The sequence below is a fragment of the Argentina anserina genome, chromosome 1 (genome assembly GCF_933775445.1).
Source record: "Argentina anserina chromosome 1, drPotAnse1.1, whole genome shotgun sequence".
Classification (NCBI taxonomy): domain Eukaryota; kingdom Viridiplantae; phylum Streptophyta; class Magnoliopsida; order Rosales; family Rosaceae; genus Argentina; species Argentina anserina.
In genome coordinates this window covers 17,752,521-17,763,521 of record NC_065872.1, presented here as the reverse complement: position 1 = coordinate 17,763,521, position 11,001 = coordinate 17,752,521, and the positions used below count along the sequence as shown (strand labels likewise).

Sequence of the window (11,001 nt, the reverse complement as noted above, 5' to 3'; positions counted from 1 at the left end):
GATATATCTCATCGTTGTAATTTGAATTATATTGTATAAAAGTTTCTTTTTTAAATATGGAAAAAAATTGGTGGGTGAGAAGAAAACATGTGTAAGGCTAGAGTGTGTGGATTCACACTATGCATCAACTTTGTGATAAAGTTGTAATATTAGTCATCAATGTAATAATTTAGTATTCAACATTGTAATTGTGCTTTTAAAGTTGTAAATTTTATATTACAAACTTTTAAAGTCTTTAAAACAATATTATCGGTGTTGAAATTTGTAATTTTATTTATTTATTTGATAAACAACTGAAATGTTGTAAGGAGTCTGTTGCAAGTTAAACTCATTATCTCCCACTTAATTAGGGTACATTGTGCCACTTAAATTACCACCTTAATGACTAACATTACTAATTTAATGACTCGAGTGGTAAAATAAATACAACTCGGATCTCAGTTACAACATTAACAACAATAATAGTTGTTTGATGACTCATTTGTAAAATACTCCTCTTTTCACCCATGCATCACATTATGTATGAAGCTTAAAATAATAACAAGAAGAAGAGAGGTTATTTCACCATAAGCAAAATAAATCGAAGATTACTACAATCCTCTAATTTGAATATCTTTCATCACATGGATATGTTGATATATCCCCCCAAATTGTCTGGAATTACCGACCTTTCTACCATAGTCCAAATTCAATATCATTGTCAGTCTCACCGACCAATCCACCTAAAAGCCTTCAACCTGCCAATAAGACTCGCTAGCAGTTTACAGCTCAAACTCAAAGACCCGCTGGTCAGAACTACCAGTCCTCCCCCATCAAACCAAAACGCCCTCCCCTGAAAAGCAACAACACCCCCTACAATGACCCATCTCAGCCCCATTTCCCAATTTCTGGGTCTTCATCTCCGGAGGCTCCACTCAACCCCCTCCCCACCATGGCGCTCGTGGTTTACTGGTACGACTTCGTCTGCTTCGGCATTGTCGGCGTCGCCATGGTTTGGGCCTTGTGGGGCATTTGGAAGAAGGAAGGAGCCTCCAAGAGGTTCGAAGACAGTACTGCTTACGAGAGCCTTCTGGTGACCCGACCCGATGGGGAGGTCTTCGTGAGTGCATTGCCCAAGGGACATGTTAGTACTTCGCAGCTCTGGACTAGTTGCTGGAAAGGGCTTCACCCCGGTTGGCTGTTCTTGTTTCGGTTCGTGTCGTTTGTGGTTATGGCTAGCTTCTTGGCTTGGGATGTTGTTGCCTATGATGCTTCCATTTTCGTTTACTACACCGAGTAAGATTGCTTTTGTTTGTAACAGATACATATGTTGTTTTCTCTGTAAACAAGTTTGAGTTTGTGTTTCTTATATATTGCTTTGGACATACCCAAATTAGGAAAAAGTAGTGATGACCATTCGTAGTGATCTTACATGATATTAATAGCAGTTTTGATGAAAAAGGTATGACTTTGATCAGTTTGGTGAGGGCAATTGTGTGAGAGGATGATACTTCAAGCTCACCCAACATTCCCTTATTTCATGTGCTCTAGGCACAAGGCTTGCGGCTGTTTGATTAAAAAATTAAGATGAGTGTGTCTGCTTAATAACATGATAGAACCGATTAAAGCTCTTTGGAAAAGAAAAACAAGTAGATAAATTGGTAATGAACTAGTAAAAGTAAATTGATGCACATCGAATAACCAGGCTCTTGACAATTGCTAGTATTCTTCTTCACGTTCTTGACTTTTCACTGTCCGTACATGTTTCCAACATTTACTTGATCCTTTGATCTAACTGACTATCAGTTGTTGATAATTTATGGCCTTGTGTGTTGGTGTTCTATTATTAATCTCCCTTATTGTATTGATGTTGTTGATCTGCAGGTGGACTTTCACATTGGTTATGCTGTATTTTGGGGTATGTCAGACTACATCTAAATGATCTCATCCCATAATTAACTTTTCCCCTATTAGCTGCTTATACCACATTTTCTCTGTAGGTTCTTATAAACTATGTTCTGCAGACTTCTACCTAGAGATACAATCTGTTTTGTATCTATTGCAGTGCTAAGACTTTGGTTTCGATTCTTAAACATATAATAGAAAACATGTCCAGAAGGAAAAAAAAAAAGACATAATAGGAAAACTGTTCTTATCTCAATCCTGCTTTACCCATTGCTACTTTCTCTGTATAGTTGGGTACCATAGTGTCTGGTTATGGATGGTGGTTGTCCTCAAACAAACCCCTCTCTGCAAATGGGACAAGAAGAGATTTGGAAGAGAATAGTTATAGGCAAATTGGAAATAACGGTACCATCAAATTGCAAAGCCATTATGCTCAGGAGGAGATTCAACTCAGAGCAGGATTTTGGGGATATCTCATGCAAATTGCATTCCAGGTCGGTAGATCAAGAATTCAAATTTCACTCTGTAGCCTATTCCAATCAACATATAATGATGTACACAAATTAACTAGTTATTATCACATTGGAGATTACTAGAAGTTTACAGTTCCAGTGAAATTTTCATCATTTGCCCTATTTGAGATATTCAGTATGCTGAGAAGCTTATTTGTTTTTGTTAATAGACTTGTGCAGGAGCAGTTGTCCTCACGGACGTTGTCTTTTGGTGTGTCATCGTCCCATTTTTATCAACTACTCACCTTGGCCTGAATGTGGTGCGTCTCTAGTCGTTGACTCTCATAGTACAATTAATATATGTCCCCATGTATGACATACTATCTATTTCTTTCCATTTTTCATACCACCACCTCAATTTATCAATGACTATCTTGTATATGTGCCTGGCAGTTGATGGGTTGCATGCATACCTTGAACGCGTTTTTTATTCTTCTGGACACCAGTCTTAACAGCCTTGTAAGATTTCATCCGGCAGATTGAAGACTCTTATAACCTGGTTTTCGTATACCATGTCTTTCTCTATTTATTGTTCATGTCATTTTTCTCACTGTCCCTCAGCCATTTCCTTGGTTTCGGGTCTCATATTTCGTTCTTTGGAGCTGCCTCTATGTCATCTTTCAATGGGTCATTCATGGCCTTGGTTTCCCATGGTAATGCATAATCCTAAAACCTTTTCTGTATAGAAGAAATAACTGATTTGGGGACGATGATTGTGAACCTGTGTTTAAGGAGCCGGTAACATTATTTTGAGTTTGTTTCAGGTGGCCATATCCGTTCCTCGAGCTTGATACGCCATGGGCTACATTGTGGTATGCTAGCTATCCTCTCTCATGTCTTACAATTCAATTACTTAATTTACATATAACTATAAGCATAAGGTTCTGATGATATCTTCTGTTCACTAGGTACTTTTGTATGGCCTTGATTCACATCCCTTGCTATGGGTTATTTGCGCTGATTATAAAAGCCAAGTATACAATTTTCCCGAAATTGTTTCCTCGTGCATTCGTGAGGCCATACTAGTTTAGATTGTTGTTCTTGGTTGAAGAGCTGCATATCATCGGGAGTGGTCTTGATGATGATTGTTTTCTTGTGTATATTAAGAAGGCAAATACTCCAATCCATCTCTCCTGTGGCTATTTGTGATTCATACTCTACATTCAACAATGTGTTTCAGGCAGTTGGACCAATGTGTTAGCTTTTGTTTCACTATAAAGCCACACCCATAGGCCATAGCATAGCTACTATTGTTTAAATTACTTTCAAACTTAAGATTTGGCTTCATCGATCATGATTTGTAATTGACCTTGTTTTCTTGTGCTTCTCATAAGAAACTTGGAAAAACATAATTCAGGAGGTTCCAAATACATAGATTGTGCTTGTCTATAGATCAAACACTTCTGTACTTTGTTTTTTGTCATGGTTTGCGACAAATGAGTTGCAGTACAGTCATGATTTTCTCCCTTTCTCATCTTACTGCATATAAAGCCACTGTCATAGAAGAAGACCTTGAAGGTGAACTGCTAGCTTCTGTAGAACTGAGATGTCTTGCCAAAACAAAAAGGGATGTGGTATGGCAAGTGATGAACATAAACCAGAGTTTTCATAGCATTCTCTTTCTCAGGCTTGTGTATCAGAATACTAGAGCAATTAAAGTCTCTACAAAAGTCCTTCCATCAAAGAGAAAACCTCCAATATGTTCTCGGACATTTCTTTGTAGGAATCTGATTTGATTTGATCTGATTCAAAGTTCAATTGAAAACTCGAAACAGATAGTACAATAGTTGGAGCACTACGGAACCATTCTTGTGTGTACTTGCACGTTTATGTGCACATTATTATTGTAAGTCTATTATAAATACTGGTCTACTCTAACTTGACTAGGCTTATTCAGGACTAGTTTGGACAATGTTTGGTGAGGCTAGCAAAGGAGGTGGCTGTTCATTTTTTTTTTTTTTGGTTAATAAGGAGGTGGGTGTTCGTGTTAACTTGGGAACTCAAAAAGGAGTACCCACGGTAAGACTAGCCAAGGCTTAAGGGGGTTGAGAGCAAAAACAAGGTCATATTTAGTCCCATTTAATTTTGTACTCCCTCACACCAAACATAGCTCGGACCACTTGGTACTTCTTATTTAGTGCAATACCATTTAGCCCCTTGTTCCAAAGATGCACATTAGCTAGCCTAGCTATGCATTGGATTGGCAGTTATTGGAGTCTGAGACCTCAATCTCTTGAAGAGTTAAGGATCCAGATGTCAATCAAACCATTTAACCATCCCAATCTCTTGAAAGTTGAAACAGAAGAGAGGAAACTAAAGAAGCTGAAAGGTCACACTATATAGTAGAGACCCATGTTTGTAATTATCATTCCTACCTATGTTCCATTATTTTGTTTGTGGCTATTACATTCACATTTAAAAAAACATATTTACCGATCACATTTTATTTGACCACCCCATGTTTAGAAGTAAATTTTCCGAGCACTCCTCGTTTTGCCCGCCTATGCCTCCTATCTTCTTCAATGATTGTCTAATTATGGTTTTCAGTAAAAATTCATAGTAATAATAAATTGCAACCAGCGTGGAAGATGTTGTTGAAGGTTTAATTTAGTGGGCAAGTGTCAAAACGAGTCCTAGCTGCTAACTCGATAAGTGACCATTTGCAATTTTTTTCTCTAACAAAAATAACTACATGAAATGATAATAGTCAATATTCCATTTTGAGACCACATTATAATAATTCGCCTAAAGTTCTTTAATATATAAGAGCTGACCCATCTGATACTTTAGCCATTCTGATTGCTAATCACACGAGAAAGGAAATTCAACTCTAAACACCGTGGATTAGAGATATTATAATCAATCATAAGTCCTCTTCAAGAACGAGTGTTTGCTAGTTTTGAATAAGATCTAACTAAAGAAAATTTCTTTAGGTAAAATTAGGACACAATTGTGCCGAACAAACATTGTCGAATAAGGTAAGCATCTTGAAGCATGAAATGACTGAGTAGCAAACCAGCGTGCCTTCTAAGACTTTCAAGTTTCAACACTTGTCCTCCCATCACTTTCTCTTCCATTTCAAGTTTTCAACTACCTATCCACACTCTTCTTCACTTGGAGGGTTCAGCTTTCAGGGCCTCAATCATATTTCTGGGTCTTTGTCTGACCTTCTGCAGTTGCTTCAGACATGTCTGCCCAAACCTTTGGCTACTGGTTGCAGTGGCAGGTGGGACTTTGTACTGTGATCATCACAGGTCCTACAATTCTAGCTCTCAAGTACCTCAAGAACTCAAAGCAAGAGCCTTTGAATTCTGTTGACTTGTGGAGTACTTGTTGGAAGACAGTGGATCCTATTTGGCTTCTGTTCTACAGAGCTTTTGCTTTCCTTTCCATGGCCAAAATGCTCTATGACTTTTTGGCCATATTCCCATTTTTCACTCTCGTTTTCTACACCCAGTAAGTTGATTCATACTTCCTCATTTGCTTGTTGAGAACTTGAGATGTTTGATTTTGTGATTTCATACTTTCACCGAGTAATATTTGTGTTCTGCAGGTGGACTTTTATACTGGTTACTCTCTATTTCGGGGTATGATAAGCTAAATCAAACCTTCTCTATGTAGCTAACAACTATTCTGATTTCAAATTAGGAAAGATGTTAATCTTATGATATTGCATTGATTTATATGTGCAGCTGGGGACTATTATATCAGCTCATGGATGTTTTGTTGCAAGGAATGAATTGAAGGGGAAAGCCAAGTCAAAAAGCCAACAGAAAGCAGGATTCTTAGGAAATTTAATGCAGATTATGTATCTGGTTAGTACCTGAATTTCTCATCTTAGTGCTAATGGAGTAATTGGTTACGAGTTTTTCGATCCTTGGTGTAAATGATCAGTAGCAAAAGATCAAGATTCAAGCTTTGCCGCTTTTCTGGGCATGATTTGAGAGCTGCATCTATTTTGCTTGAAGAATTTTAGAATTTTGAATCACTTGATCACAATTAATTATTTACTTAGTGGTAACTGAAGACCTGAAGTTAATGATGATGTTTGTTGTAACCAAATAGACAAGTGCAGCTGCTTCTATGCTTACAGATATAGTGTTTTGGTGTCTCATAGTTCCATTTCTAACGAGTATGGAGTTTGAAATGACTTTGGTGAGTCTTTCTGAGTCTGATTTTTTTTAAGCACACTAAATTCTTTATGGCTGAAGAAGTCCTCTTAACTTGCTGGGATATCTTTTATTGGTAGTTGATAGGAGCTATGCATGCCGTAAATGCCGGTTTCCTTATTGTGGATACTGCTCTCAACCGACTTGTAAGTTGGAAATCCAATCTTCCTTGTAAAGTTGTAGAACTTGTACTTTTCATTACCAACCTGTTGACTGTGTGTAATAATATAATCAGTCTTTCTTCATAGTTTCGTTCGATCTTGTTTTCAGCCGTTTCCATCGTTAGGATTTGCATATTTTGTGCTTTTTAGCGCCCTCTACATCACTTTCCAATGGACCATTCATGCCCTTGGTGTTGACTGGTAAGCATTTATTCTTGTTCTAATACCTAATTTATGGAAAGATTGATGTTTTAGCTGTGCTTGAAATGTACATTTTAATCATTCTGTTTGGAACATCGTAATGTTGGTCCTTTTCTTTAACATTAAGAGATACTGAGATTGTTAAACACAGAAGGATAAGTAGAGTATGACCTGAGATGAAAAATGATGAACTGTAAAATACAGGACAAAAATTGTAAACTTGGAAAGTTCATATATACAAGACCAGAATTGCAGTCGTCCCGATTATTGTTATTGTCACTTAACTCACCAGGGCTGGCATCACTGGTTTGTAAATATAATCTTATCTAGTGAAATCATACTAAGTTAGTAACATGTATATATTCTCTACCTCTCTCAGGTGGCCATATCCTTTCCTTGAGCTAAATACACCTTGGGCGCCTGTATGGTATGTTGCCTGCACCATCTTTGATTTTTATCTGCCAATTTTCATCATCTTCAAGTATCTATAAACAAATAAGAAATCAAATTTTAACTCTCAACTTTACTCTGAATTGTTCCTGCAGTTATTTAGGGTTGGCATTGGTTCATATTCCATGTTATTGGATATATTCCTTGGTGTTCAAGGCAAAAGGCTCTATTTTTACCAGATTGTTTCCCTGTGCATTTGTAAGGTTGCATTCATGAGATCAGACTATACCAGTTACCAAGTGACTGCACACAGTAGTTCCAAGTGACAGTGGGAGCTCAGTGTTTCATGCTCAGTTTTGTATGTACAATAATTTATTAAACTCTCTTGCGCTGTTCCTTTCATGCTTATTTCCCATTACCCCCCATCAAAATTTCAAGGGGAAAGCAGGGGAAGAACTCCGATCCATATCACAATGTTAAATCATTTATAAATGTAGACTCAATCTTATTGAAAATCCAGAAACTTCCATGGTGTTAGCATTCTAACTTGTATCAGAGGTTTGATATGTATTCATACCCAACAAATCATTTCTGGTATTGATACCCTCCTGTTTGCAGAAGAACTGAAATGATTTGATGAGTGTAAGTTCACAACAGGTAGAAAATGCTAATTATGTAGTAAGTGTTTGGATTTCTGGTGTTTTTGTAATCAAGAGTTTAGGCTTAACGTCCCTCAGTAGTATGTATTTGACTGTTTCATCAATAAAAGCTTGCAACCACATCGGCACTTAAAAATAAACCCAAAATGTGATTCCACTAAATTGTCTAAAATACTTTTAAAATAAACAAAACCATATTTAAATAATCATCAAAGAAATGAGAAGCCTAGTACCATATGGTTTAGTGACAGTTTCTTTTAAGCGAGAGAACGTGAGTTCGATTCACATCCGATTAATTTTAATTATTAACTTGATTAAGGGCACGTTTGTTACCCCGAATTAGCTGGGATTGAACAATAGAGTGAAAGAAGTTCGTCTGAAACCCTTGTTTGGGAAAACACGGGATTGGCTTTTATGAGATTAGCTAATCCTCGCGTGTCCATTTTTCAGGATTGTAGAGAGGTGCCGAATTTGGGCGGATTGTCTAACACACGCACAGAAGCCTTAAAATTTCCTATCGCCCCCTCACTCACTCTTGCATCCTCTGATCAACGCTTGGATCATTCTACTCACTAGGCTCTCTCTCTCTCTCTCTCTCTCTCTCTCATGATTGATTCATCTATGTTTCTTGGCAGAGCACCGAGCTCCGGTGGTCCTTCTATCAATAGTGATTAGGGGTAGATTAGTTTCTGATGTGTGATAGTGTATTAGGACCTTCACTAGTATTGATTATTGGTTCTTTTGCTTCTGTGTCGTGGTGTGATACTGCGATATGATATCATTTTTCCATAACAACTTGCACACTGTTATCCTTCGCCTTCGAAACCTGTTGAAAATCTAATAAAGGAAATGATTTGTTTCAGTTGTTTGCTTGGAATGATGAAATGTACTTTATGATTTGTTTCAATTGTTTGTAATTACTATTATGTTCCTTTTAATGTGAATAGATCATTGATTATTATGTTGAATATTAATAGATCATTAATTATTATGTTCCTGGGAATATTAATAGATAATGGACCGAAGACAAATTGTTTTGCTCTTATCGGTGGAGTTGTGGCACCTACAAACCATGTGCGCTTGCACTATGCTTGTGCAAATTGTTGTTTAATTTGACGAGAATGCATGTTGAAAGACATGCCTTAAATAATCGCTCATTGATAAGACATCAAAATCATTTAACTTATTTAGATAGTATCATAGGTAATATTGATACTGAGTGTGTTAAGGGTACCCGATCATGTTGTTGCTGATTGCACAGATCCTCGATGGAAGTATTGTAAGGTTAGTTTATTATGGGGATTTCAGTTTTTTTTCAAGCATGAATAATACATTGTGTCTATGCAGTTGATAAACTTAATAAATCTTTGTTTTAATAGAATTACTTAGGGGCACTAGATGTGACTTATATTAGAGCATGTGTGCCTGCAAATGACAAGTCATGGAACACCTTCCTAAACTCATAATAGTAAAATTCGAATTTGTTGATGCTAACACTCTGATATAACTTCAATAAATGAAATTACATTACAGCAACTGAATATCTTTTCCAAGTTTAACAAAATACTTAGATTACAAACTGTAACAATATGTAATTACACGAGTGTAAGTTGTACAGTAGTCAACTCTCACAAGTCCCCACTGAAATAAGAAAATGAACAGAAGTAAAAACAGCACCTTGTTGTAACGTTGCTCACTCCTTCGGCCTTTACAACTGCGAAATACTTGCAGTGCTACCTCCTGCACCAATAATGGTACACCAGGATTGTAAACACAAACATGGTCAGCTACAAAGCTGGTATGAGTAAACTAAAAGAAAAACTCAAGGATAATGTAACATATTTCTAAACTCAGATATATATGTAGACACAAGAAATTTAAGGAAGTAAATCATTTTCATTAAATGATTAAATCGACTAAGAACCCGACAAATTTGCACACGTTGCCCAAATGTCAACAAAGTCAGTACGGATCCATATAAAATTCGCGTCAGCACATAAACGGATGATCGTAATCAAAGCTACGTGATTCCGACTTTAATTGGAAATTGAATGTCATTGACGATCGAAATGGTAATCGGACATTTGATTAAATTAATAAATTTCTTTACGGTTATAGTTAAATCAATTATTTCAATATGTTGAATTTAGTTATTCTCATAACTAATTTTAAATTAATCAGAAAATACATATTAATTTAATTATACAACTAAATAAATATTATTATTTTAGTGTCATTAAAGTATTCTATAAAATAGAATATTCTTAACACTATAAATATCATTTTCAACATAAAGAGAGATCGAAATATTCATTTTAACAAAATAAGTGATGATGCTAAAGGGTTGGAATCACAAAAAAATGTTCTCTTTTAAATTTGTTCCTTTCTGGGTTCTTCTTATTTTCGTGCATTCCGGGGGGAAGGTGTTCCATCAAGGGAGAACTAGACGGGGAGAACGAGCAGACATCGAACGATTAATTTATATTTCTTGAATATGATGGCCGGTCATAGTTCAGTAAAGTAAAACTGATCAAACTTATTATTATCAAAATGATTTAAACCGTTTAAAAGATGCTTAGTGTGTGACTCGTTGGTTTTTTTAGGATTAGGATTCAATTGTTGAGTCCTACCTTGTTTGTTGCCTCTTCCCGTAGTCAGTCTATTTCCATCAGCCGGCTGGTAGGCACCTATCTTTCCTATGAGACTTTTAAGATGACGCTCTTTTTCGAGGACAAGTTTATTAATGAGACAGCTTGCAGTCAACCGGGCGAGCCATCTACGTCCATACAGCCAGCGGGGAGGATGGCACCAAAAGGCGTGAATGTAGATAAAAAACATCTCCTGGATACGCGGGCTTATTATTTCATTTGAAAGCCTTTTTGCTCATAAATCGCATTGGTTAATGATGCACGTAAGTATGATGGTGTTGCAACTCTTATTTGAACGAAGTGAAAAAACCCTAAAACTGAACCTGCTGCACTCAGATTTGACTGCTCCACTGCTTTTATGGAATGGAAGTCTTTTT

The 11,001-nt window shown here is 36.6% G+C and overlaps 2 protein-coding genes across 2 annotated transcripts; both read left to right on the top strand.

Annotated features, from left to right (window-relative positions):
• Positions 1-852: 852 nt before the first annotated feature.
• On the top strand, positions 853-3,794 carry LOC126795985 (uncharacterized). Its single transcript, XM_050522721.1, has 8 exons — positions 853-1,275; positions 1,864-1,897; positions 2,175-2,378; positions 2,567-2,656; positions 2,790-2,855; positions 2,958-3,049; positions 3,161-3,208; positions 3,305-3,794. Exons 1-8 carry the CDS (start codon positions 932-934, stop codon positions 3,420-3,422), a joined length of 996 nt encoding a protein of 331 aa, XP_050378678.1. The 5' UTR covers positions 853-931; the 3' UTR covers positions 3,423-3,794.
• Positions 3,795-5,451: 1,657 nt separating this feature from the next.
• LOC126795992 (uncharacterized) lies at positions 5,452-7,857 on the top strand. Its single transcript, XM_050522734.1, has 8 exons — positions 5,452-5,852; positions 5,950-5,983; positions 6,089-6,211; positions 6,462-6,551; positions 6,646-6,711; positions 6,836-6,927; positions 7,307-7,354; positions 7,473-7,857. The coding sequence occupies exons 1-8, from the start codon at positions 5,584-5,586 to the stop codon at positions 7,591-7,593; spliced, it is 843 nt and encodes a 280-aa protein (XP_050378691.1). The 5' UTR covers positions 5,452-5,583; the 3' UTR covers positions 7,594-7,857.
• Positions 7,858-11,001: the final 3,144 nt, after the last annotated feature.

Bases quoted from the DNA above. Each gene is read 5' to 3' on its own strand.
- LOC126795985 (XM_050522721.1), top strand. From the start codon at position 932: ATGGCGCTCGTGGTTTACTGGTACGACTTCGTCTGCTTCGGCATTGTC. The intron at 1,276-1,863 runs GTAAGATTGCTT...GTTGATCTGCAG, and splicing joins ATTTTCGTTTACTACACCGA to GTGGACTTTCACATTGGTTA. The intron at 3,050-3,160 runs GTAATGCATAAT...AGTTTGTTTCAG, and splicing joins CATGGCCTTGGTTTCCCATG to GTGGCCATATCCGTTCCTCG.
- LOC126795992 (XM_050522734.1), top strand. From the start codon at position 5,584: ATGTCTGCCCAAACCTTTGGCTACTGGTTGCAGTGGCAGGTGGGACTT. The intron at 6,552-6,645 runs GTGAGTCTTTCT...TTTTATTGGTAG, and splicing joins TGGAGTTTGAAATGACTTTG to TTGATAGGAGCTATGCATGC. The intron at 7,355-7,472 runs GTATGTTGCCTG...TTGTTCCTGCAG, and splicing joins ACACCTTGGGCGCCTGTATG to TTATTTAGGGTTGGCATTGG.